We start from the raw sequence: 27,186 nt of genomic DNA on the forward strand, positions 1-27,186 counted from the left end.
CCCTTGCTCTGAGGTGCGCGTGGCGCCCAGCTTCACAAAGCGCGCGGGCAGCACCCTTTTGACCGGGAACCGCCTCTGGCGGCCTGACCACATCACAGGGGAGAAGAGGTGGAGAGATGAAGGGACTCTGGGCTCGAGAGCTGGCGGATGGGGCCGGCTAGCCCTCACCCTCCCCGGCGGGCTCAGACCCCTGGGATTAGCACGTCGAAAGTGCAGGGGTCAGACGCCGCCGCCAGGGAGCGAGACCGGGGCGCGAGGGAGGGAGGGGAGGCGAGGAGGGGCGCGGAGAAGGGGCGTGGCCGGCGCGCAGGAGGAGGGCACTGGGAGGAGGGGCTGCTGCTCCGCGCTCGCGGCTCTGGGGGCTCGGCTTTGCCGCGCTCCGTGCACTTGGGCGAGAGCAGGAACGTGGAAAGGAGCTCCGGTCCCAGAGCAGCCACCGCGATGAGAGGCGCTCGCCGCGCCTGGGATTTTCTCTTCGTCCTGCAGCTCTTGCTTCGCGTCCAGACAGGTGGGAGGGCGCCGCGGGCACAGGAACCGCTTCCCCCGGCACAGCCTGTGCCCCCCGAGGGCTCGAACACAGTCGGGTGTGTCAGAAGAGGTGGCTGCCGCCCCCCGGGGGCTGCTGCGCTTTAGCCTCCGGGAAGATTCGGGGCGGCCCCGGAACTCTCCTGCGCTCAGCCATGCTCACCTGTGCCAGGAGCCCCCCCCTGCCGCTGGGGGTGGGGGCGCTGAGCTGCGGGTCTTTTGGGAACCTGGGCGGCGAGGGGGCTTAGGCTGAGCGGGGTGCCCGCGGAGGGCGGCGGGGTGCCTGCGAGTTTAGGGCTGCTTTTGTGCCGACGATGCGCGGAGGCAGAGGCGGGCGGCTCGCGGGTTCGCACCCAGCGCGTTATCTCCACCCGCCGAGGCGCGGCCGTTGCTTCCTTTTGTTGAAAGTTGTGCGTGTGTGACCGGCGCACGGGAGGACGGGCTCGCAGCTTCTGAGCCGCACCGAGAGCGAAGTTGCAGGAGAGCCTTTTCTTTGGTCTGAGACAGCTGCTTTCCAAACCGCGGCGCTCTTTGTGCCCCGGCGCTAGAGACGACCCGCTGCCGCCTCTTGCTTGTGGCGCCACCCAGGACCCGAGTCGAAGGCTACGGCGTCCCAGGCACCCTGGTTATGCATTTTGCACGGGGAGCGCGCGGCGTGCGGTTCTGGAACCGGGGAACCTGGAAGTGCGGCTCCAGGGACAACTTGGGCAGGGCATGTGGAAAGCAGCCGCTAGGTTGCAGACTTTTTGCTTTTGTAAATCCAGTGCTGGAGACTCGCCCCTTTCTGCCGCGGTGCCGTTCTTTCCCTGCAACGCGCCTCGGAGAGGCTGGTGGGTGCGTTTGCTGCCTGCTCCCGGGCGAGGCAGCGAAGGTGAGCCGGGACACTGCAGTCCCCGACCCCGGCCGCCGCCCATGCCGGGCCACAGTGCCGGCCAGGCTGGCGGGGCTCTGCAATACCCTCGGCTCCGTGTCTTTTACCTGTAATCGCAAGTCCCTATTTTCCTTGGGAATTTTGAGATTCTCAACACCCTCTCCCAGGTGATAGCTCTACAGACGGGCTGCTTGAGGTTGGGAATGGGAGATGGAGTGGAACTTTCTGCAAATCTTACTTAGATCTTAAAACTGTTGTGAAAATCGGTTATATGTGCGCGGGAAGTTGGGTCTTCAGGTGGAGGAGGTGGATCGGCAGACTCCTGGAAGCCCTCAATCAGATTCCTGCCCCTTCTCTTTTTCTGGGTGTCGATGGTGCGCAAGTCGCCTGGCTAACCGCCGAAGCTCTGGTTTTTCTCAGGTGTTTTTTTATTTTTTATTTATTTTTTTTAACCGTTAAGACTCCCTTGATGATGTAAGGATAGAAAGTGAGTCTGGACTGGAATTCAGGGGCTCCAAAGGAAGCATCGCTAAAAACTATTGTGGGACTCTGCTGGTCAGTTTTCCCATAAAGTCTGAAGATGCAGCTCCCCCTCCCCGGTCTTGTAAAGCATTGTGAGGGCTTTCCTGTGGGGGGAAGAGAGGAAGGAGGGATCATGAATGAGTGTCCGGATTCCGGGAGCGGATTTGACCGCCTGAGCTTCAAATGAGACGTTTGGTCCCTACATCTTTGTGCCTTGACATTCTAATTTCAGTTAAGGTATGGGCAGGGGACCCGATGGGGGCCCAAGAAAAACTACATAGACCGTTTTCCCTTTTTAAAATTAAATGGATCAGTTGCTTCTTTCTCATAATTAGCCTGCTCCATCCAAGAGATTTTTTTTTTTCCTTTTTTTGGGGGGAGGGGGGCAGAGGGAATTTTAAGGTATGGCTCCTGGAGGGCACTGTGGTGTAGTGACAAAGGCTTGTGCTGCTTTTCTGGTTTCTCAGCTTTTATTGGCTGTGTGCCCTTGTGCCAGCAGCCCCTTAAATTTGGGAGCGTCCAGGGTCCTCAACAGAACAGCGAGGCATGTGCATCAAGAAGGATGCGTTGGGTCCCAAATCCTCCTTTTCCAATATTATGAGCGTAGCCTGCACTTCTTCTAAACCCTTTACTTGAATCTTTCCTGCCTCCTCAAAATTCCCCTGCCTCTCCTGGTCACAGGAACTGCATGGTGGTGTCCTACTCGTCTGCCTCTGCTTAAAGCAGGGAGGTGTGTGCCTTCCCCGGTCCACACATGCTCTCCTTTCGGCTCCCTCTGAGCGCTAGGAGATGCCAACTCCGCAGGACCCTCCATCACCCCCCCCCCCCCACTGTTTACAACTCCTGTGCCCAGCAGGATGAACCTGCAAGGAATAGTGAATCATCACCCCCTCTTCTGGTTCCTGCAGGTGTGAGGCTCGAGTCATCCCCAGCAGCTGGACTTATCCTGCTGGAAATAACATGGTCTTAAAAAGGGATCCCAGGAGTTCCCGTCATGGCTCAGTGGTTAATGAATCCGACTAGCAACCATGAGGTTGCGGGTTCGATCCCTGGCCCTGGCCTTGCTTAGTGGGTTAAGGATCCGGTGTTGCTGTGAGCTGTGGTGTAGGTTGCAGATGCAACTCGGATCCAGCATTGCTGTGGCTCTGGCATAGAACGGCGGCTACAGCTCTGATTTGACCCCCTGGCCTGGGAACCTCCCTATGCCATGGGAGTGGCCTAGGAAAATGGCAAAAAGACAAAAAAAAGGGGAGGGATCTCAGATAGTTCATTTATTTCCCCATTCTGGTCTTTCCCACCCATCCCCACATTTCTTTCTTAAGACTTTAAAAATTATGCCTGCAGTGCTATTGCAATACGTTTTCTGATGTTCCTTACATTTCACATGACTGCCAGCCCCTGTGCCAGGCTGTCACCTGACATTTCCAGCCTCTCAACAAGCCCTGGAGGTAGGTCCTGTTACCAGCCCTCCCCTCACAGCTGGAGGCACTGGCTGAGGATAAGCCAGTTCCGAAAATAATCAGCCATGAAGCCTGAGATTGGCCCCCTATGCCCAACAGTGTATCCATTGACATGATTGCCCAGAATCAGGGGTACAGAGTGATTGGTTTGTAACTATCATATATGTCAGGCATTGCTGGAGGTTCTGGGAATACAGGATGGCCAAAGTTGCCTTCCCAATGTTGGGGAAAAAGACCTAGAATCACCTGTCAGAGGGTGTCTGATTTTGCGTGTTCTCAATTTGCAGGAAATATTCATTGAAGGAGGGGAGCCTTTAAATTATAGCTTCCCTGAGGTGGCGGGTGGGGGGGGTGTCATTTAGGCATTTGACCCCAAGTAGGAGGGCTTTAGTGTTAGCTCTACTGTTCCAGTTAGAGGCCATCTGAAATGAAGACAGGGTGTCTCAAAAATGATGGTGTGAGTCTGTTGAAATTTTTTCCCCTCCTCCACTCAAAAATAAATAAATAAATAATAAATAAATAAAAAGTGATCTTAGCCTCATAACTTTATGATATACTTGGGAGGGAGAAACACCCCAGCAATGTATGTGGCACCACCCCTGGCCCTTTACCCTGGATGAGCACTATGAGATATAATGCCAGTTAAGCCTTCTCCCCAAACAAATGCTCATCAGAAACGTGCCAAGTTATTTTGTGGGCTTCCCTTGGAGCACGTTTATGTACAGATGTTGTTGTGGTGATGGATTTTGCTGCTGTTGTTGACGGCTGCTCCGAGTGGCCCTTCGGATTTTGACTCATTTCCTCAAGTCTCCCCCAGCTGATTAAAGAAAGGACACCAGGAAATGAGCCGCGATGTCCTGAGCGGAATTCTTGAAGCTGGACTGCAGTGCGGGGACTCCCTCAAAGACAGTGGTCAAGGTTGCAGCAGCATTTTCTCCCCGAAGAGTTTAGTTTATACAGCCGACAGGCTTGGGAAGGGCTTCATGTTGCTGCATTCATGTGTGGTAACTTTTTAAAAAAGAGATGAAGGACATTCGAGGAAATCTGAAGCACGCAACATTGCACAGACAGTCTCTGTAACTTGAATCGATATTTTCATCCTCCACGCAAAAGGAGGATGATTGCAAATCCAGAATAAGGAAGGGCTTGCAAGGGTTAGCTGAGGTAAAAAGTTTGAATCTGGAGTTCCCGTCGAGGCGCAGTGGTTAACGAATCCGACTAGGAACCATGAGGTTGCGGGTTCGGTCCCTGCCCTTGCTCAGTGGGTTAACGAGCCGTGAGCTGTGGTGTAGGTTGCAGACATGGCTCGGATCCCACATTGCCATGGCTCTGGCGTAGGCCGTGGGCTACAGCTCCGATTCGACCCCTAGCCTGGGAACCTCCATATGCCGCAGGAGCCCACAGAAATAGCAAAAAAGACAAAAAAAAAAAAAAAAAAAAGTTTGAATCTAAGGTGAATCCAGTATCTTTGTTGAAAGCAGAGGGGGCTTGTGAGGAAGCCTGGCCTGGCAGCTCTGATTTCTGCCATTGTGGACATGAGGCAGCCCATCTTTTGACTTCAGACTCTTTAATTGCAAACCATTAGCCCTTAGACATGTTTTCTTTCGCCTGTGTGATGCTTTTTTTTTTTTTTTTTAATAAAACATTGGGGCAGTCTTTAAAATCTGAAGAATTTATATCAAGATCTAGATTTCTTTATTCTCTTGAAGAATTTGAGAACTCTGCCTTTTTATTTTATTTTTTGTCTTTTTGCCTTTTCTAGGGCCACTCCCACGGCATATGGAGGTTCCCAGGCTAGGGGTCCAATTGGAGCTGTAGCCACCTGCCTACGCCACAGCAACGCAGGATCCGATCCGCATCTGTGACTTACACCACAGCTCACGACAATGCTGGATCCTGAACCCACTGAGCAAGGCCAGGGATGGAACCTGCAACCCCATGGTTCCTAGTCGGATTTGTTAACCACTGTGCCACGCTGGGAACTCCCGTACTCTGTCTTTTTCGATGGGACCTCTACTCTTCCCGTTGCTCTAGGCAACAATTCTACTTTCCTCTGCCAAGTCAGGCTTTTAGGCATTTAGCCTTGGGGCCCTGTGAGTATATGTGGGACCACACAGGTACCTAGTGGAAGGATCACAGCCCTAAGGAATGAAGATGGCCTTGTATTAGTCTGGTGGCTCCATGGCTGACAGCTCTCTGTGGTTTGGAACAAATTGCTTACCCTTGTCGACCTTCACTTTTTCAATCTAGTTTTAGCTGTGTGACTTCGGGAAAATTACATAACTTCTCTGGGCCAATAAATGTGCGGCTACATAGAGTTTTTCAAATGATGCTGCCTAGCATGCTCATGGTAGAAACTCAATATGTGACAGCCATAGTTATATTATGTATGAAATAGGAATTATTGTTACTTTTCACGTGGAAATAATGACTACTCCAATGTGATTGCCCTCAAGATTAGAAAGAGATTCTTAAATTTTTTTTTTGCCCCACCCAAAGCACATGGAAGTTCTGGGGCCAGGGATCAAACCCAAGCTACTAGGGATTCTTGTAAAGATACTTAGTACAGGGTTTGGGATGGGATAACACCTAACAAATAAGGAAACTCCAGAATTTGACTAATTTCTCCTTATCATCCTGGCATGCAAATATTAATAGGTACTACCTTGACAGCTTTTTTGTTTTGTTTTATTTTGTTTTTTATGGTTTTGTTTTTTAGGGCCGCACCTATGGCATATGGCAGTTCCCAGGCTAGGGGTGGAATCGGAGCTACAGCTGCCAGCCTACACCACAGCCACAGCAACTCAGGATCTGGGCTGTGTCTGTGACATACACCACAGCTCACTGAAATGCCAGATCCTTAACCCACTGAGCTAGGTCAGAGATCAAACTCTTGTCCTCACGGTTGCAGTTGGACTCGTTTCCACCTCACCACAATGGGAACTCCCTTGACAGCTTTCAAAATGAATTAAATTTTAATTTTTGTTTTATATCGCTTTTGACATAACAGTTGGGAATCACTAGTCTCAGATTGAACAGATCTTGGACTTTTTTTTTTTTCTCGGTTGGGGGGGAACCCCAGAAGATTTCTCAAAGGAAAACATTCATACCTACTAATTTTTCCATTCATCTTATGCTTTGGCCTTCATGCTTACATTTTGGTTATGACACGCTTTTGTTAGATACATCCACTGCATACCTCTCTTGACAGCTGGATATTTAAGTAAAAGCTTTTGCAAACTTTAAAATTTGAGCTAAATTGTTATTCAAGCCAGGTGGCATCAGAGTTAAGTGCTTGGGCTTTGAAATCGACAACCTGGATTTTTATCCAGTTTGGCCTCTTGCCAGCTCTGTAACCTGGGATAATTCCCTTCACCTGCACTGAAGCTTCATTTCATCTGTAAAATGGGGATGCTGGCATGGGGCTACTGAAAGGAGTAAATTAGATTATGCGTGAAACACACTTAGCTCTGAATCCCTGACAGGGAAAGCATGGGGGACTCCATCAGGCTGATTTTGTTTCTTTTTCAGCTTTGTGTCTTAGGAAAGAAATTTGGAAATAATTTAAAGCCAGATGATACCAAGTTTTTTCTTGTTTGTTTTATTTTAGTATTAAGATGATGTTTATACATTTAATGCCTAGTTTTTAATTTTATTTTTCAATTATAATTTTTTTTATGGTCGCACCTGCAGCATAGGGAAGTTCCCAGGCTAGAGATTGAATCTGAGCTGCAGCTGCAACAATGCCAGATCCTTTAACCAATGGCACCGGGAATTGAACCCTTGCATTCACATCAACCTGAGCCATAGAAGTCAGGTTCTTAACCCACTACACCACAGCAGGACCTCAATGTCTAGTTTTTGACAAGGTCCACACTTAGTTCGTATTTCTATCCCTGCTTCTTTTTGGGGGGTGGGGGAGGCGCTTCTGTGGCATCTGGAAATTCCCAGACCAAGGATTGAATCCGAGCCACAGCAGTGACAGTGCCTGATGCTTAACCCACTGAGCCACCAGGCAGCTCCTCTCCCTTGTTCTTTGTTTAACCTAATTCACAGCCTCCTTTCTACCAAAGGGGATATAGATTTCTGGAGAAATGTTTAGGAGGGGAAAGTTCTGTAAATAGCTGTTTTCTCAAGGTGAATAAGTAATGCAGCTCACAGAGGGTCCCTGAACTCTATTACTTTGTAAGGTGGCATTGAAGCACCTTGAGAGGGAGGAGCTTTTCTGTGACTGTAAGGGACCCTCCCCTAATGCTGAGGGACCAAGCTGCCCTTGTCCATTGCCCTGGGCTAGACACACAGTGGTGCTCTGTCAGTACTAGTTTAACTTCTCTTTTCCAGCACTTGCACAGAACTTTGAACATGATCAATGCTCATTCAACATTTCAGATTCAGTTTAACAAAGGTTGATCAGTCCCTATGCCTTGGTCCTTGCAAGGGACTTTAGGTGAGGGCACTGGGGGTGGAAGAGGAACGGAGGGAAGAGTAGAGCTGCAATTCACAGTAGTATCTGGTGGCATAAGAAGTACAAAATGCCCAGGCACGTTTCAAAGGAGATTTTATTCTGTTAAGCACACTCCCCAACCTGCTCTGAAAACTCTCCCTTGCCTGTGGGCAGCCGAAACTAAGAAGCGGTGTGTGTGTGTGTTTGTGTTTAAATTTTAGTACCATTCACATATCTTGTGCTAAAATCTTGTACATATCTATTTTTCTGCTGCGTAGTTTGGGGGTGATGGTTATATTCGCATCGCTGTGTAACCCATCTCTAGAACACGTTCATCTTGCAAACCCAAAACTCTGCTCCCAGCAAACATTCCCGCCACCAGCGTTCCACTTGTTGTATGAATTTGACCACTCTAGGGGCCGCATGTAAGTGGGATCATTCAGTATTTGTCTTTGTGACTGCCTTAATTCATTTAGCATCCTGTCCTCAATGTTCATCTGTGTTGTAGCACAGGTCAGAATGTTCTTCCTTTGTATGTATATACCTATATGTATGAGTATGTATATGCCGTGTTTTGTTTATCAATTACTCATCAATGGATACTTGGATTGCTTTCCCCTTTTGGCAATTGCGATGAAAGCTGTACTAGCATCAAAGGGAGGGTTTCTGAGGGGCTTCTTTTAGGCTGGTTAATCCCTTGGCTGAGAGCTATGTGTTAGTGGGGAGCTGGGCAGACGGACCATCAGTCACACTCTTTAGATGGTCTCTGGATGAAGGGGGTGAGCCCCTGCATATTGGAGTGCATGCTCTGGAAAGACAGGGGTGGGGAGGAAGATAAAGATGGCAGACTTATTAATTCACTTGGCAAATTTATAAGCATCTTGGATATGTCAGGCATTGATGAGATGGGAGGGGAGGGGAGCAGGAGCTTTTGTGGTGCAGTAACTGGGAAAACTGGGGATGCCTAGGAATTAATGGTAATAAAGCCAGGAGGAGGAGAAGCCTGTTTAAAAGAGGGCATATACACAGCATTGTAAATCAAATTTATTTCAATAAAATTTTTAAAAACAAAAAATTTTCACCCACAGTGAAAGATAAAGAGGGCATATGGTCGTGGACACTGCTCTTTGTTCATTGATTATTTATTTACATGCTACATTTACTTGAAACTCAGTTTCACAGACACGATAGTGGATGTCAATGAAATTCTTAGGGTCAGGTCCACATAAGAAACAAAACTGAACACCGGAGGTCACAGAACATGGCTCTGTAATATCACAGCAGGATTTGGAAATTATCAGGAATTATATGCTGTGCACCAGTCTAATGAAACGTAAATTTTTATGAAAAGAAATCATTAGCAGGAAGGTAATTCTGCATTTATTCTCTGCATTAGACCATTTTATTTATTTATTTAGGCTTTTGTCTTTTTACACCATTTTAAAGGTGTGTTGGTTTTCTCAGAAAACAAAATGGATGTTTTGGGTATAGAGGAGGGCATACAGTTGATTAAAGCTTTGGGAAACGGGCCCTTTGAAGGCAACGTCAAGAAATGGGATTTATTAAGCCTGGAGAAGATAAGCACAGGAAGGTTTAGCGAATGACAGTCTTTAAATATTTGTAGTATGTGAGTGAGGAATGGGACAAAATGAGAATAGTTTAAATTGTCCCAGAAGGAAATTAGGCTTTTTTTTTTTTTTTGGAGAAAATTCTTTGATTGGATTGGAAGGGTTGGAAAAGACTTTATTGTGTTACCAGAGCTAGTTACAGGATCTTGGGTGCAGATATGAGAAAAGCCGAGTAATTGTCATTTGGAAATGGTCAGGTCCTGCCCACTTCAATTGGTTTGATGACCCTGTAAGGGCCTAGCTGAAATCTTTCCTGAATAAAATAGCCAGCTATTTTTCCCTCTTCACTGCCTTATTATCTGTGATGGGTTAGAGTGTTTCTCATAAATTCTGGGGAGACTAACGGGATTCACCTCCCTACAATTTTTGGCTGTATCAAAAATAGCCGCTATAAAGAACCCACACCTAAAAATGTGTTATTTAGGAGTTCCCATCATGGCTCAGTGGTTAATGAGCCCAACTAGTATCCATGAGAATGCAGGTTCGATCCCTGGTTCCGTGGGTTAAGGATCCACTGTTGCCATGAGCTGTGGTGTAGGTCCCAGATGCGGTTTGGATCCCAAGTTGCTATGGCTGTGGTGTAGGCCGGCAGCTGTAGCACCGATTTGACCCCTAGCCTGGGAACCTCCATATGCCTCGGGTTCAGTCCTAAAAATAAGTAAATAAGAATGGGTTATTGATTGATCTATTGGAGGTGTGTGTGTAGAAGGGGAATCCAACCTCAGAATGAATGGTGCAGTATGATAGTTTAAGCTGAGTGCCAAAATAAGACAAACAGGGAAGTTTGAGGCCTGGAGAAATCCATCATCCACCATAATTAGCCCTAACCTAAGAAAGACTGTCCTCTGTGCTTGCCTGACCGATTGGTCATGTCGAGACACAGCCAGCCACGCTGAGCCTAAGCTGACAGATCTGTAAGGATGAAGGAAGCCCTTTCTCCTTGATTGCTCAGGGGTGGACTGTTCACTCTGGCGTTACCCCTCACCCTCACTTCCCTTCGCACCTGTCCCTTCCCTTTGGTCATTTCATGGTTATGGCTCAGTGGCCCACGTTAGACCAGCCAGAGGTCCAGCTGGGGATGGTGGTAAAAATGAAATTGCAGTTCAGCAGTCTTTCACTGATTACATCATTTTACCTGTCATGTCAACCTGCATGATGATTTCAGAGATGTGCTGCCTGCCTTTAAGAAACCTGGGATCTACGGAAACCTAAGTGCTCCATAGATGGGGTAACATAGTAAGATAGCAATAAGATTTAAATGATAGTCCTGGTCCAGAAGCTAGGATACATTCATTTCCACTGGGTTGGGGGAGAAAGCATCCCTTCTTTTTTTTTTTTTTTGTCTTTTTGCCATTTCTTGGGCCACTCCCGCGGCATATGGAAGTTCCCAGGCTAGGGGTCGAATTGGAGCTGTAGCCACCGGCCTACGCCAGAGTCACAGCAACTCGGGATCTGAGCCGCGTCTGCGACCTACACCACAGCTCACGGCAATGCCGGATCGTTAACCCACTGAGCAAGGGCAGGGACCGAACCCGCAACCTCATGGTTCCTAGTCGGATTCGTTAACCACTGCGCCACGATGGGAACTCCAAGCATCCCTTCTTGAGTAGACTGATTGCAAGGAAGATGGGGGGCCTGAGTTAACTCATCAAGAGCTGGGCAGGGCTTTGTCAAAGTGTCAACAGCAGAAGCAGAGGGCTGCCGCTGGCTGAAAGATTCCCATAGAAAGAAATCTCTGTGGACACTAGCAGAAAATGAGATAGGATAATTTTTAAGGCACCTGGATTTTTATTCTCCAGTAATCACAGTATTTCCTATGATGCCTTATGTTGAGATTTTTGCAAGTATGGTCTGGTCTAGTAGGTACTTACAGAGAAAGAATTCAGAGAAAAACAGAAACGTCTATTATTGGATGGTATTACCTATATAGTATGACCAATGCAAATCTAGAGGTCCGATGGGCTATGCATGTACTAGGAGTTGGCTTTTAAGTCCAGGGCTAATCACCACCCCCCACCTTTCTACTTGCTTACCCCGCCCCATCCAAAACTGCAGATTTTGGAGGCTCAATGTCTGATAGTAGTAAGAGATCATCTCTGAGCCTTTGCTTATTAACCAATTTTAAATATTTAATAAAATGTTAAGCCAGGTATGTATCAGTCTGCATAAGTTCATGTGTTAAGAAAACCAAAAAAAACTAGCAATAAGTGAAACCCCCAAGCCCGGTAAGAGTCCCAGGTGGCTTCAGATGCCTTGTGATTCTGCCCTGAGTTCCCTAGGCCTGCATTAGAAGGTAATTAGGAGGTAATGAGGGACACTGGTTACTGCTCGCCCCAAGGGGAGGAGGTGGCTGTGGGAGGCAGAAGCCTGTCACTGAAGGAAAAAGTGTGAGTGATAGTCCTTTCCAGGGAATGAATGCCTTGTTCTTGACGTAGTGGATATAGAAATCACAGGGAAAATTAAAAGAGGAGTAATCTTACTTTTTTTCCTGGTATCTGTAAGTTTCTGAGTAGGGCCAAACCTTCAGCTTCATTTGGGTTCACCCCACGTGACTCAGGTTATTTCAAAGGGTGTTAATAAAATTCTTCAAAGCAATCCTGGGCTGCCAGTAATTTAAATATAATGGCCCATGCAGACTCTTTAGCAGAAGAATTGCATTGCTGGGTTAGAACCAAGGAGGTGTTTTCACAGAGAACTTTGGAAATGATTTGGTGTCTCTTTTTATTGGAAGGAAGTATTTGTAGAAAGGGAGCTAATGTAGATTTGGCTTCTGGGGAAAACATTTATTAGCAATTCCATGTGGCGTTTGGCCTAGTGCATGTTGAAAAGAAAATAAGACTATGGTTTAAAAAATTGAGCATTCTTCTACTTGGAAAGACCATGGGTCCTTTTAAAGTGATACAGTAGTTCAGTTTGTTAAACATTAAAAATGAGTTTTCATCCTAATTTTCACAACGTTAGATGTCTTTGAATGGCCGATGGAAGATTTTTCATTTCAAGAAATGGCCTGGTTAAACCACACGGACTGGTCTTTAGGCTCTTTGTCATTGTTAAATTACATCGGGATTCTTACTCCCAACATATGTCATTAGACTCGCCACTTGAAAACATTTAATTGGGATGTTGAAAGGGTTTTGTCCTTATTTCAGTGTATTTACTACAGGGACACGGTAGACACATTTCTAGCACAACCAAAATGCATCACTTTCATGAAAGAAAGTGAACCACCCCCCCTTTCCTGTCTTTTAAAATAAACTAGCATATGTAGAAGGGTTTATGAATTTTTTAGGAGATCTGAATGTGTAGCCTAATTTCCATTCCAGCATTTTTTCCAGGGATATTATTTAAAATGATCACTTGACTTTCAGAATGACTGCCTTCTAAGGAGAGGCGGGCCAGTGTGTCGAAAGGACTCAGGCAGGGAGCACTCTGCCATCAGGTGGACAGTCCAAGGCAGGGACAGATGGCTTCTCTCCCCTCCGGGAAACTTGGACCAGCAGCTTTGGGCCTAAAACTGTAGTGCTTAAAATGTACAGCTTCATCCTGTTCTTCCTTCAGTATCTTTTAAATGGACCCTCTGCAGACCAGGAATTTAGAGATGTGTTCACAGAGAATTATTGATGTGGTACGGGGTATAGCCATGGACACACCAGGCACACATTCTTGTCCTCGTGGGTCTTCTGTTCTAGTGAATTCGTTTTCTTTGACAAACCCAGGTCCACAAAGAGCCCAGAAGGAGAAACACAAACCAAACCAAAAACATCTAGGGTCTCTCAGAGAAAGCCGCTTCATTTAGATTGATTTCACTTTCGCATTATGGTCAATTAAGGAAGGAAGCAGAGAAAGGCGAGGTTTCTCAGGGTGGGGGGTGGGGAGCTGGGTTCATGGGGGCCAAGTGGTGAGAGATGGGGGTGGGGCCAAACCAGGAGGAGCTTTGTGAGATTTTTGTCACTGGAGTCCTTTTCTGCCCTGGTGGTGCCCTTGGAAAGGGCTTGTCAAGGCTCCAGCTTCTAGAGCAGGTTTGAGGATGGGGGATGTACGGAGTGGGGTGGACTGAGTGTCTGCCACATCGGGGCATGTAAACAGGTGTCTTCACTTTCAGGACTTCGCAGAGCCTTGAATGCACCAACATGCGTCATCTGTCTGTGGGTTTGGAACCATTTTTTTCAGACTGGACCAGAATGCTTCTTCACAGCTGAGAGAGATGCTTCAGGGGTCCAGGCTGAATGCTAGTCCGCATGTTCTCTAAAAACTGGGGGTTCTGCAGCTCCTTTTAAAATTCTTCCACCTTTTTTTTTTTTTTTTACTTGTCGAAATCTGACCATCTTTGGTTTTTAATAATACCTATGTCTCACTGATGGTACTTGGAGTCTGACAAAGCGCCATTTAGACAGGTCAGTTATACAGTATTTCAACATTCCTGCAGTGGACCTAGGTGAGGTGACCCCGGCTCAACTTTATTTGGCTTTTTTGCACTTTAACCTTCAGATGACCTTTCAAGAGGTCCCTGAAGTGATGAGCTCTTTAGCTTTAAATCAAGGACTCCCCCAAAGGAGATTGGACACTGGAAAGATCCTTCTTTGTCAGTTCTTGGGCATGCAGTAGGACTCTGCTGCCTTCAGTATTGTTACTATTGATCCTCAAGAAGGAATCCAATAAAGAAAAGAAAGTCTAGGGACAGAAAGAGTTACCCTCTTGAGTTAGGGGCAAGAAAGCATCTCCACCAAACACAGCTGTGATTGAAGCATGCAGGCAGATGCTCAGATGCCTGGTAGGATGTCATTTAACAATTTTGATGAAACGAGTGGCTTTAGATACGTAAGTGTGTGTTCTTTAAGTAGTGATGAGTCAGTGCTTTCAAGCTCTTACTTTAGGTTTGATAAAGACCGGTGTTTCTAAACCAGAGAATTCTTTTTGTTTTTTTCTTTTAGGGCTGCACCTGTGGCATATGGAAGTTCCCAGGCTAGGGGTCGAATTGGAGCTACAGCTGCCTCCATATAACCATCGCAGCTCCGTAACCAAGCAGCATCTGTGACCTACACCACAGCTCATGGGAACGCCAGATCGTTAACCCACTGAGCAAGGTCAGGGATCGAACCCGAAACCTCATGGTTCCTAGTTGGATTTGTTAACCACTGAGCCATGACGGGAACTCCGGCCCAATGTTTATTGAAGAAACTGAGGATTTTTCCTGTGCAGTTTTTCACAGTCTGAAATGCTGCTGCTTGCATTCCCGTGGTGCCATTTAGCATGTTCTCTGTCCTCTGAATTTCCTGAAAATTAGTCATTTAGAGGTGTGATCATGTTCAAGGTTGATTTCTTTTTTGAGAAGACTTAATGGATGGTCTTATATATTAGTCTTTACCTTTTTTGGATAATACCGCTGGATACTTGCAAAGACTTGTGCTTTTGTTTCTGTTGTAATGGTTGCCTTTATCATGATACCTTTGTATAATACCTTTGGTTTGCTCTTTCTGGGGAGCTATTTTCTATTGGTTTCCTGCTGCCAGTGACACTTAAATTAGCTACTAGCCCATTTTACCTCTTGCTTTTCTCCCCTAGCTTGGGGTTTGAAACAATATCCTTGTCACTGCCACTATCTGTGAGGCTATCAGCACACATATTCTACCTGGCAGATAGCTGTACCAAAATTACTTTATCAGAATATCTAGCTATGACCACATATTCTGCTCTCTCCTTCGTTACCACCATTTAATGTTAATTCCACAAGTAACTATATATTTGCTTCTTGCCAGTAGTTCTTGTGTCCTGTCTTTCCTGATATTTTGGTTTTCTGACGCTCATCCTCTGATGGATAACTCAGGAGGCACTCATGGGGGATCTTTCCTGAATTATGTTCATAACAGCTTGTCTGTAGCCTTTGCTTTTCTACTTTATTTTATTTTTTTTGTATTTCACTATATTTACTGTTTTTACATTTCACCTTAGAGGCAGGGTACATAGGCCTTTCTACTTAAAAGTTGAGATTTCTGATGGAAGTTCTTGGCCCATCTTTTCTCTGCTCAAGAATCTCGAAGATTTTACCGTTGTTGTCTTCTTCCATAAAGTGTTGTCAGAGTCTGCTGGCCATCTGGTTTTTTTCCCCTCATATTTAACCTGGTATGTTTGCCTGGATGCCCAAAGGGCTTTTTTTTTTTTTTTTTAAACCTTTATTTTTTATTATTTATTTATTTTTGTCTTTTTGCCATTTCATGGGCCGTTCCCGCTGCATATGGAGGTTCCCAGGCTAGGGGTCTAATCGGAACTGTAGCTGCCAGCCTACGCCAGAGCCACAGCAACGCAGGATCCAAGCCAGCCTACGCCAGAGCCACAGCAACGCAGGATCCAAGCCACGTCTGCGACCTACACCACAGCTCACAGCAACGCCGGATCGTTAACCCACTGAACAAGGGCAGGGTTCGAACCTGTAACCTCATGGTTCCTGGTCGGATTCGTTAACCACTGCACCATGACGAGACCTCCCTATTTATTTATTTATTTTGTCTTATTGCCATTTCTTAGGCCGCTCCCATGGCATATGGAGGTTCCCAGGCTAGGGGTCTAAGCGGAGCTATAGCTGCCGGCCTACGCCAGAGCCACAGCAACCCGGCATCCGAGCCACGTCTGCAACCTACACCACAGCTCACGGCAACGCCAGATCCTTAACCCACTGAGCAAGGGCAGGGTCGAACCTGCAACCTCATGGTTCCTAGTCGGATTCGTTAACCACTGCGCCACGACGGGAACTCCCCTATCCTTTATTCTTTGAAGTCCAGTAGTTGTGTGGTGTGGGCTGCTCTGGGTTGATGGTTTGAAGGACCTGATGAGCAGTATCCCCTGGTATCTGTAATGGATTGGTTCCAGGACCCCCATGTCTACGAGAATCCTGGGTGCTCAAGTTGCTTATATAAAATGGCACAGTACAGCTGGCTTAGTATTGTAGCTGTGGGATGTGCAGACACAGAGGGCCAACTGTAATTTTCAGTTTTTCTTGCAGTGTAGCTTTTGCTGTTTGTTCTATTCTTCTAGGCTTTTGGAACAACATTGTGTGTGTGTTAGATCTTCTTTGCCTGTCTTTTATAGAGATCCTTTTCTCTCAGAACCTTTTAATGTCTTCGTATTTGCTTGAATTTAAGTTTTTTTCTCCTTTCCATCTTCTACTTTTAAAGCATTATTCATTTTATTTGCTGCTGTGTTCTTTTTATTTACCTTTTATTTCTGAAATGATTCTTCTTCTTTCTCTTTTTTGCTTTGTTTTGTCTTGTTTCTGTCTTTTTAGGGCCACACCAAAGGCTAGGGGTTGATTCAGAGCTACAGATGCCAGCCCGCACCACAGCCACAGTGATGCAGGATCTGAGCTCTGCCTGCAACCTATACCACAGCTCATGGCAATGCCAGATCCTTAATCCACTGAGCGAGGCCAGGGGTTGAGCCTGCATCCTCACAGATGCTAGTTAGATTCGTTTCCACTGAGACATGAGGGGAACTCCTCCTTTCACTTTTAAGTTCTTAGAGGTTCCCAGGCTAGGAGTCCAATCAGAGCTATAGCTACCGGCCTACACTACAGCCACAGCAACACAGGATCTGAGCCGCATCTGCAACCTACACCACAGCTCATGGCAATGTTGGATCCTTAACCCACTGAGCCGGCTAGGCCAGGGATGGAACCCATAAGCTCATGGTTCCTAGTTGGATTCGTTTCTGCTGCACCACGATGGGAACTCCTTCTTTAGCTCCATTTTCAAATCTTCCCTTTCTCTAACCAGCTTTGTTTGTCTTTTATTTATTTTTACTGAAGCATTGTTGATTTACAATGTTGTGTTAATTTCTAGTGTTCAATAACGATATATCTCCAATTAGCTCATCTCTGAGCTTTAAAATTTCTGATTTAGGCCATTCTTTATAGCTTCTTTAATTTCTTTTAGCTCATTTTTGAAATATTAAGTTATGGTATTCATTTGTGTCTTTCTGGCATTGTTTTATTGTCTATACTAGGGATGGCGTTCTATTCTTTATTTTTTTCTTTAAATATTTGGAATTCAACTGCAGTTCTTTTCTGTTGTTGACTATGAATTTTCCTACACTCTTAGCAGAGTCATTAGAGCTTTTCTAGCTTCACGATTCTGGAGTACCCACTCACATTTTTTCATCAAGTGGTAAAAATGTAGGGACTCCACTTGTCTACATCCTAAGATTACTTTTTTGGGTTCCCTGTTCCCACCCCCTACCCATCTGAACCTTTCCTTTCCTCTGCCCCATTTTGCCCACCTTCAGTTCACCTTCTGCAGTTTCTCCTGGGTATAGGGCTTTGACCTAGTTTTGTTAGTTCAAAGGGATCAGACCTCCTCCACCTGCAACATCCAGCCCATTAGAGGTACATGGCTCCAATCCTCTCTGCATTTCTGGGGACGTTGGAACCTGCAGAGCCCTCGGCCAACTTCTGTGGGTGTCTCCCAAAGGCCCTCTGAGCTTTCTGCTGAGTCCCTAAAGGCAGTTATTTGAGCTGGACATCTCGGCACCTGGTCATGTTTCAGATGCTGTCCGTGTTTTTGGTTCTGCTCTAGTTGTCTGTTTTTAGCGTTGGGCAGAGTCAATAATTATGCTGCTGCCACCACCTTGCCAGAATCTGTATGGACTTTATAAGATTTTTGCAACCTTCGGGCCTACCAAATCAGGAGCCAAGAAGCAAAGTCTTAACACATTACATCACTGGTCGCTGCTTTTCACAATAATTTTCTTCCAAAATAAGCTCTTGAAAATGTGCTCTAGAGAGAAAAGTTAGTGTAACTCTCTTTTCATTTGTGTCTTTCTGGCGTGGTTTTATTGTCTGTACTGGCCACTTTGTGGGCTACCTATATTCTAAGCTTATTGTTTATGACAAAATGCAATGGTTGAACTCATCTGAGTACCAGGAACCCCACATCTGAGCTGTTTCTGAGGAAAAGGTATAAAAAGTGACAAACTTTTGCCATTATTTGCTTTGATAGTCCTTGAAGTTCTGAAGGACATAATGGTGTTTTATAGTTTTAAAAGCATTAAACCACATTTACACTTTGAATACCATCTAATAAAGATAAAGTCATTACTTAATTAGGTACATTTTTCTCTTTCAGCTTTTTTTCCCCCAGTGAAGAATTTGCATATCTCTAATTATAGTCATTTGAAAAAAAATGCTGCCAGGACTTGACATAATATTAATTTAGATTTCCAAAAGTACTAAATTTCCTTCTTCCAACTTGAGTTTTCTCCAGTTGGCCATTGATTTAAATTATATACTAAAAGGTTACAATTTTAGAATTGGCCCCTTTTTCCTCCTGTATTTAGGGATGGCCATTATTCTAAAGCCATTTGAGGAAGAAGTCAAACTTTCTCAATGGGCGTATTGGATACTTTTTTTTTTTAAATTCTGGAGATTAGAGCAAGATCATTTTCAGACATTTCCTCAAGATCATTGTCAGATCATTTCAAACACTGGGCTGGTCATTAAGAATTCTTTGCAAACGGGTAGCAGGCTTAATGTATTGCTCTAAGTGAATGTCACCCAAGAAAAATTAAGGGAAAAGTCAACACTCATTAAGCAAATTGACCAGCCAAGTGTTTTGATGGATGTCACAACAAATTTGAATAAACAGATTTTTTCCATTAGTGTGCTTTTAGACCAGTGTGATTGTTTTGGGTCTCAATTATTTTTTATTTTGTTTATTCAGATGTAGAATGGCTGTGGAATTAACGAGTACAACAATTATCTGATTAGCAATTTAGAAAATGGGTGAATGGTATCTTGACTACTCACCAAGAGATGCCTGGCGTTTGATAGGACTGTGTGCGAGACTACATACCAGCTAAGGAGAGGCCTGTGCTGTTTTCTCTGTCCCTCACCCACTGTACATGGGAGCCAGAGGCCATCACTGGGCCAGCATGGGCTGGGGACATGGGCTCTGAGCCCTTGGATCATGCACCAGATTGAGATCTGATGCACTGCAGAAGTTGTGTTTGCCACCCAGTGTCACTATTCCGGAGTCCTGTAGCTGTGACTGGTGAATCCTGCAACATTTCCCACTTCTAAAGCTTGGGGATTCGAAAAATCTGTGCCCGAGTGGCTGCCAAAGCTTGTCAGGGGGACCCAGTGCGAGGCCGATTTCTAGGTGTAAAAGCCAGGCAGATTTTGCTCACTCAAGAAAATCTGTTTTTGCAGGTTTACTTTGAATTCCAAGATATAGCTTTTGGTTAAAAAAAAAAAAAATGCTGCACTCATGCCATGGGTTTCTCCTGGTTGCTGCCTGCCTTGGCAGGGAGGGACTAACTGGTCCTCCACAGATGGGCCTGGCCTGGACCTGCAGCAGCAGCATCACCTGAGGCTTGTCAGCAATGCACACGCTCCCTTCCCACCCCCAGGGGGAGCTCAGGGGGCCCCTTGACCAAGCCCTCCAGGCCATCCCAGTACAGGTTTAAAGTTTGAGAACCACTGATCTCCAGTGTAAAAAGGACTGGGCTTTGTCATGGCCTTGAGCTGTGATAGTTTACAAATTTCAAATGATGAATGCTTGTGTGGCCTTTTGGATGTCAGACGAGGGTGCAATTCTCAGTTCTTCTGTGGCACTAAAAGGATAGATAGGAGTTTCGGGTGGTCCAGACAGGAAAGCAGACAGTGGTGGTCCAGGGACAGGGCCCCGTAGAGGCTGCAAGGGGCCTTCAGAAAACATGCATGAGGGGAAGAAGGGTGATGATGAGAAGGCCTAAAATATCTGGGTGATATTTTAAAGGGGTAAATGTGGTAGTGTCCCTCTCTGATGCAAACCTTCCAGAGACTTCCCAGTGTTCTTGGAATAAAGTCTGTCTAGGGACATCCTGTCCAAGGCCTCCAGTGGCTCCTCTTGATTTCCTTTTTGCACAAGGTACCTTTGTTCTCAGTGCTTTCTTTAGTCCTTAAAGGTGTCCTTGCTCCTTGGGGCTGCAGGAGCCATCCTGCCCCACTGCCAAGGGCAGCGCCTCCTGGTCTCCTTGTGCACTTTAGACTCCAGCTCGTAGGTTTCCTTTGCAATCTTTTTTTCAACCCCACAGGGCAGGGCAGGGCAGGTCAGCACTCCTTGTACAGTGTACTGCTCCAGACTCTTCACATTGTAATTATATAATTGTATAATTATTGGTTTATACTTACCAGTGGAGCTAAATATAAATTCTAAGAGGGGGAGAGATTTTGCCTTGTTTGCTGCTGCCCAGGGGCCCAGCACATAGCAAGCATTCAAGAAAAGTCTTTATGTGTTTATTTTGTATATATATATTTAAAAATTTTTATTATAGTTAATTTACAGTGTTTTGTCAATTTCTGCTGTACAGCAAATGACTCATTATACATATATATACTTGTATATATATATATACACTCATATATATACTCATTATACATATATATATATATATATACACACACACTCTTTCTTATATTATCCTCTATTATGTTCCATTACAAGTTATTGGATGTAGGAGTTCCCTTTGTGGCTCAGCAGTTAGTGAATCTGACTAGCATCCATGAGGACGCATGTTCAATCCCTGGCCTCAATCAATGGGTTAAGGATCCAGCGTTGCCGGGAGCTGTGGTGTAGGTTGCAGACGTGGCTCAGATCCTGAGTTGCTGTGGCTGTGGTGTAGGCTGGTGGCTGCAGCTCCGATTCGACCCCTAGCCTGGGAACCTCCATGTGCCACGAGTGCAACCCTAAAAAAGACAAAAAGGCAGAAAAACAAGTGATTGGATATAGTTCCCTGTGCTATACAGCAGGACCTCATTGCTTATCCACTCAAAACATAATAGTTTGCATCTACTAACCCAAACTCCAGTCCATCTCATTCCCTCCCCCTTGGCAACCACAAGACTATTCTCTATGTCCATAAGGTTTTTTTTTTGTTTGTTTGTTTGTTTGTTTTTGCATTTTTACAGCTGCACCCACAGCATATGGAGGTTCCCAGGCTAGGCGTCAAATTGGAGCTATAGCTGCCGGCCTACACCACAGCCACAGCCACAGCAACGTGGGATCCGAGCCTCATGTGCAGCCTATATACCACAGCTCATGGCGATGCTCAGTCCTTAACCCACTGAGCTAGTCCAGGGATTGAACCCGAAACCTCATGGTTACATTCGAATTAGTTTCTGCTGCGCCACAGCGGGAACTCCTGTCAATGAGTTTGTATTTGTTCTGCAGATAGGTTCATTTGTGCCGTATGTTAGAGTCCACATATAAGTGAATCATATGGGATTTGTCTTTCTCTTCAAGAAAAATCTTTAGATGAATGAATTGGGGGGAGGCCATCTCATCTTTATCCTTAGGGCTTGTGGGCTGGTTAACTTATGTAATTTTGATGGCGGTATCACCTGATGGGTTTTATTTACAGGGGCGGTTGCTGCCATGAACTCATCCTACTGCTGGAAAGATGCATCCCTTGCACAATGGCAGCAGAATCTCATGATTTGGGTCTAATCTGGCATCCGGCCTGTGGGACATCCAAGAGAATTTCTGAGTCTTATGCTTCCAGGGATATGGGAAAGGAGAGAAATCCTCTGACCTTGGAGATGTTCGTAATACCCAGGCCAGAAGCCAGCAGCCTGAGGGGTAAAGGTGGCACCTGGGAAGTTTCCAGGGAAATGACGGTTGTCCCCTGTTCTCTCTCTCTCAGGGCTTCTAGCAGGATCTGCCTGCTCTGCTCACAGAAGTTGACATTGGGGCACCAGTCTTTCCCCCACTCACTTTCAGATCTATTTGCCAGAAGAACACAGCTGCACACCTTTGCCTCATTTTGGTCAATTTGTCTTGACCTGGCTAAAGCTAGGGTTTTTCGTTCCTATTCTAGAAAGTAGCAGTATGGCATTTACCTCTTAGAGGCAAAAGTGGCTTCAAACTGGGGGCATTTGCCTCCAATCAGAAACTCAATAAACCCTGCTGGTAATCAGTGGAAGGGCTGGCAAGTAGCCTACATCGGTGTAATTCATAAAAATACACATATTGAGAGTGAGGGCTCAAATTCTTTTTAAAGATGGAGGTTTTCAAATCTGGAGTGGCTTGTGGGAATCTTGCTTTTGATTAGAGGAACTGATCATCTGCAGACTTTTTGCCAGTTAATCGATTACTGTGTTTGTTTTGCATTTGGGACTCAGCACGCTCTTGTCCACTTAGCGTAAAGCCCTGTTAGATTAAGTGCACGTAATAAACGCAGTAAGTTTGGGAACAAACATCATAAACACTATTTCTCATTTGCGACCATTTATTGAACGCAAGGTGGGTATAGGATTTAGGGATCACGTTAAGAATTCTGCTGTCTCTCATGCCCAATTTATAGACGTCAAGCCAAGGCTTGAAGAGGTCAGGTTGCTTCCCCCAGGTCTCAACATGGCTCGCTTTGGAACCTCCCAAACCCACACTTTTGCATTATATTCCTGTTGCTTTCCTTGCTCATCCAAGCTCAGAGAAGCACCCTCATCTCAGGTCTCTGAGCTTTCTTTAACATATTGCTGAGTAAAGTTACAAAAGTTGCAAGATGAATACAGAGAACCTCAGGATACCTTTCACCTAGACTCCCCACTTGTTAACAATTTGCCACATTTACTCTGTCCATGTATATACATGTTAGTTTTTATGACCCATTTGAGAATAAGTTGCAAACTTGCTTCCTCCCCCACCAAAAAAACCCATCCAAGCCTCAGCCTTAGGTTTGATGAGAACATTGATCCCCCAACCCCCACCCGGGGTTGAGGTCTTACCTCCCTACCTGTGTGGTCCTGTCGTTTCTTCCCCCCCCTCCCCACAACCCCCAACTCTAGGGTGGGGCCTGGCTCACTCCTTTTGTCCTCAGCCCTAATCCCAGTCCTTTCAATTCAATTCAGACAGAAAATGCATCCACTGCCTTCCTAAAAATTGACTCTCTTAGCACCTAAGAAACGGAACCTCTTTGGAGTTCTGAGTCATGGCTCAGTGGTTAGCATCCACGAGGACACAGGTTTGATCCCTGGCTTTGCTCAATGGGTTAAGGATCCAGTGTTGCCATGAGCCATGGTGTATGTAGATCACAGACACAGATCCCACATTGCTATGGCTGTGGCACAGGGCAATGGCTACAGCTCCAATTTGATCCCTAGCCTGGGAACCTCCATATGCTGCTGGTTTGGCCCTAAAAATCAAAAAAAAAAAAAAAAAAAAAAAAAAAAAAAAAAAAAAAAACCAAAACAAAAAACAAACAAACAAAAACAAAAAAAACAAGGAAGAAAGAAACAGAACCTCTTCTATGGCCAGATGAGACAGGCAGGTTAAAAAGGGACTCCTGGTTATACTTCTACCTGGTTTGTGAAAAAAAGGGGAGAATGGGGAATTTTCCCCAGCTTCTAATGCAAGCCTGCAGCTAAACCTTTTGGCCTCTGCTAATTTTTCAAGGTAGTTACTAATGCTGGTAAGCTTTTCTCTGGCAATTGCTTCAGATAGATTTTTTTTTTTAATTGTGTTTTTACTTTAAGCCAGCCCTGTGGCTATAAAGTGACATTTTGAAAGTGGAAATAGAAGGAAAAAGCATTCTGTCCTCTCCTGTATGGGATGGAGGGGAAGGTGCAATTTCCCTTAGCCGACAAGTCTGTTAAAAGCAGAATTGAGAGTATAATCACTAGTAAAATGTATTGATTGACCCATTATGGTGAAAATTAGCTTAACTATCTATTTAAGCCAAGTATTGTTCCAGGCATCTTTCAGGAAAATCAGAGAGGGCTTTTGAAAATGTAGATCACATTTGAAGACAGAGTTTAAATAGTGGCTCAGGAGGTTCCCTTCATGGTGCAGTGCTAAAGAATCCAATGAAGGACCATGAGGTTGCAGGTTTGATCCCTGGCCTTGCTCAGTGGGTTAAGGATCCAGCATTGCCTTGAGCTGTGGTGTAGGTCACAGACGTGGCTTGGATCTGGCGTTGCTGTGGCTGTGGCGTAGGCCAGTGGCTACAGCTCTGATTGGACCCCTAGCCTGGGAACCTCCATATGCCATGGTTGTGGCCCTAAAAAAAAAAAAAAGACATAAGGTGCCCCAGGAAAATTTCAGGATAAATGGATAAATCAAACTGTGGTATAGGAGTTCCCATCGTGGTGCAGTGGTTAACGAATCTGACTAGGAACCATGAGGTTTCAGGTTTGATCCCTGGCCTTGCTCAGTGGGTTAAGGATCCAGCATTGCCTTGAGCTGTGGTGTAGGTCGCAGACGTGGCTTGGATCCCACGTTGCTGTGGCTGTGGCGTAGGCCGGTGGCTACAGCTCCGATTCGACCCCTAGCCTGGGAACCTCCATATGCCTCAGGTGCAGCCCAAGAAATGGAAAAAAAGACAAAAAACAAAACAAAAAACCCAAAATGTGGTATAGACACATGATAGAGTATTATTCTGCCTTAGAAATTCTGACATGTGCTACTACAACAGAGATTAACCTAGGAGATGTTGCCCTGAGTTAAATAAGTGAGACACAGAGGGACAAATGTTGTATGATTCTGCTTATATAGGGTCCCTAGAGTAGTCACGTTATTGTGACAGAAAGTAAGAGTGGTGGTTGCCAGGGGCTGGAGGGAGGAGAGATGATGAGTTATAGTTGAGTGGGGTACAGACTTTCACCTTGGGATGATGAGAAAACTCTGAAGATAGCTCGTGGGGTGGTTTTTGCACAACACTGAGAATGTATTTCTTGCCACTCAATTGTATAATAAAAATGTTTAAAATGGTAGATTTTTTTTTTTTTTTCTTTTTAGGGCTGCACCCATGGCATATGGAAGTTCCCAGGCTAGGGGTCGAATCAGAGCTGCAGCTGCCAGCCTGCGCCATAGCCACAGCAATGCAGAATCCAAGCCACCTCTGCAACCTACACCACAGCTCACGGCAACAGATCCCTGACCTACTGAGTGAAGCCAAGGATGGACCCGCATCCTCATGGATACTAGTTGGATTTGTTTCCCCTGAGCCATGACGGGACCTCCAAAATGGTAGATTTTATATTATGTCTGTTTTACTACCAAAAAAATTTTTAAAAACCCCCGGTGGGCAAATACTTACATTCATGAATGTAAAAATGTTGACTGGACAACCTCTTGCTTATTGGAATTAGATTGGATGTCATTAGAATGAGGTGCTGTAGAATTAGAACTAGAGGTTAGGGACATCACATATTTTTATTTAAGTTTTTGTTTGCTGCCAACCCAAGCTCATTTCCCCCTCCCAAACCTGGGAATTGGCATTTTGAGGAATGATCGGTATCCGGGTTGGTGGAAATACATGGCAGGATGACCAGTTAGATGGGTGTGTTCTAGGAGCCCTCACTCCATCACACGTGTCCACCCACAGCACCGACAAGAAGGCAGTGTACACTCAGCAGATCCTTCTGATAAAGCTTTCAAGGGTCTGGCTCTCGCCCTCTGGAGTGGGCAGCCAGGGGGCCCTGCTGGGAGGTGAGGCCCACACGTCTCTCTCTCTTGGTGCTTGGTAGGTCTGCGGGGAAGCTGGCCTTTGGCTAGTGTGGCCGATCATCCATGCTCTTGTGGCCCTCCTCTTCTCATTTTGTTCTTCAGTGGTTCTTTAAGGCAAGGAAGTTCATGTTGAAAGAAGTCAAGAGCTCCCACCCCTCCCCACCCGTACCCCAGACTTCACAGATGGTGAGGTCTTGTTCTGGTTTATTGGATTTCAGTCCTTCTGCTTCGTATCTGCTGCTTATTTCAGTAAGTGCTTGCCAGAACTCAAAACACGGAAATCTGCGTATTTACAACAGGAGCTGCACTGGGCAATTGGGAAAAACCCTCTGGAAATGAGGACGTTCCTTTTTTCTGCCACAGGGATGAATCCTTGGGCTTGTCAAATCTAGTCCTTATCTGACTCCCCAAAGAGACACTTCATGGTTGTTGTGTGTATCTCTGTCTGAGATCAGAAGGGGAAGTCCTGCTTCCTCAAACGTCAGGTTGTATTTTTCTTAGGAAATAGATTAAGTAACCCTGTGAAAGCCTTTGCTCCTGGGGGTGACTGTGTATCGAGAAGAAATTCTGCAAAATAGTAAGCTGTGAAGGATCCTTCTTTCATTGTCGAGAGGATGACACATGCATCTCCACGTTTTACTGTTCACTTTATAAGATGTAAGAGCTAGGAATCCAATTCCATGTTTAGGCTCTTATTCTGTGTTCAAAGAGTCATTTAAGAACAAAGGAGGTGATTAGTCATATTATTTATATCACCTGCTATTCACTTTTGCCACAGGTACGATATCTTTTATATCCAGCCACTGGATCTTTACAAGGGTGTTTCTTTATGTTGGCCTAAGTATTTAATTACAGATCCTAGAATCCTAGAGCTTTTGATGGCTTTTTTTTTTTTTAATGCCTTTTTTTTTTTTTTTTTTTTTTTTTTTGGTTTTCTTTTAATGGCTTTTGATGGCCTCTTTTTAGTTTTTTAGAACAGGAAACAGAGGCCTAGAACCTAAAGGAATTGCCCAAGATCTAGAATCCAGAATTTCTTTGTGTCCCCACCATTAATTACATTTTTTTCCCTCCACATCCTCCATTAACTGCTTCAGAGCAGAACTATGCAGTTACATATTTTATCTACAATATACACATATTAAGTATCTTAGCAGACACCGAACAATTAATAATTTTGCTCATGGCCTCCAACCTGAGAAAAGATTTTACAGATGACATATCTTTAAAAGGCATTTGTTGGAAGCTTGAATCTTTGCTGCCGAGTCCC

At 45.4% G+C, this 27,186-nt stretch overlaps 1 protein-coding gene and 1 long non-coding RNA gene across 17 annotated transcripts in view; both read left to right on the forward strand.

The window, feature by feature from the left end:
* The first annotated feature begins 383 nt into the window (after window positions 1–383).
* The window catches only part of KIT (KIT proto-oncogene, receptor tyrosine kinase), a 91,532-nt gene continuing 64,729 nt past the window's right edge, over window positions 384–27,186 (forward strand). For 15 of the 16 annotated variants that reach the window (XM_084970878.1, XM_084970885.1, XM_084970880.1 and 12 more), the window contains exon 1: window positions 384–508. In XM_084970878.1, the coding sequence (XP_084827004.1) occupies window positions 442–508 (67 nt within the window). In that variant the 5' untranslated portion in view covers window positions 384–441. 16 annotated transcript variants of the gene reach the window in all.
* LOC146400442 (uncharacterized) lies at window positions 15,597–19,663 on the forward strand. Its single transcript, XR_014813754.1, has 2 exons — window positions 15,597–15,696; window positions 16,003–19,663. It is a non-coding gene; the product is annotated as an uncharacterized LOC146400442 (long non-coding RNA).

This window comes from Sus scrofa, chromosome 8 (genome assembly GCF_054392235.1).
Source record: "Sus scrofa isolate SSC_HxYL_T2T_F1_AM1 chromosome 8, Sscrofa_HxYL_maternal_Yorkshire_Landrace_v2.0, whole genome shotgun sequence".
NCBI lineage: Eukaryota > Metazoa > Chordata > Mammalia > Artiodactyla > Suidae > Sus > Sus scrofa.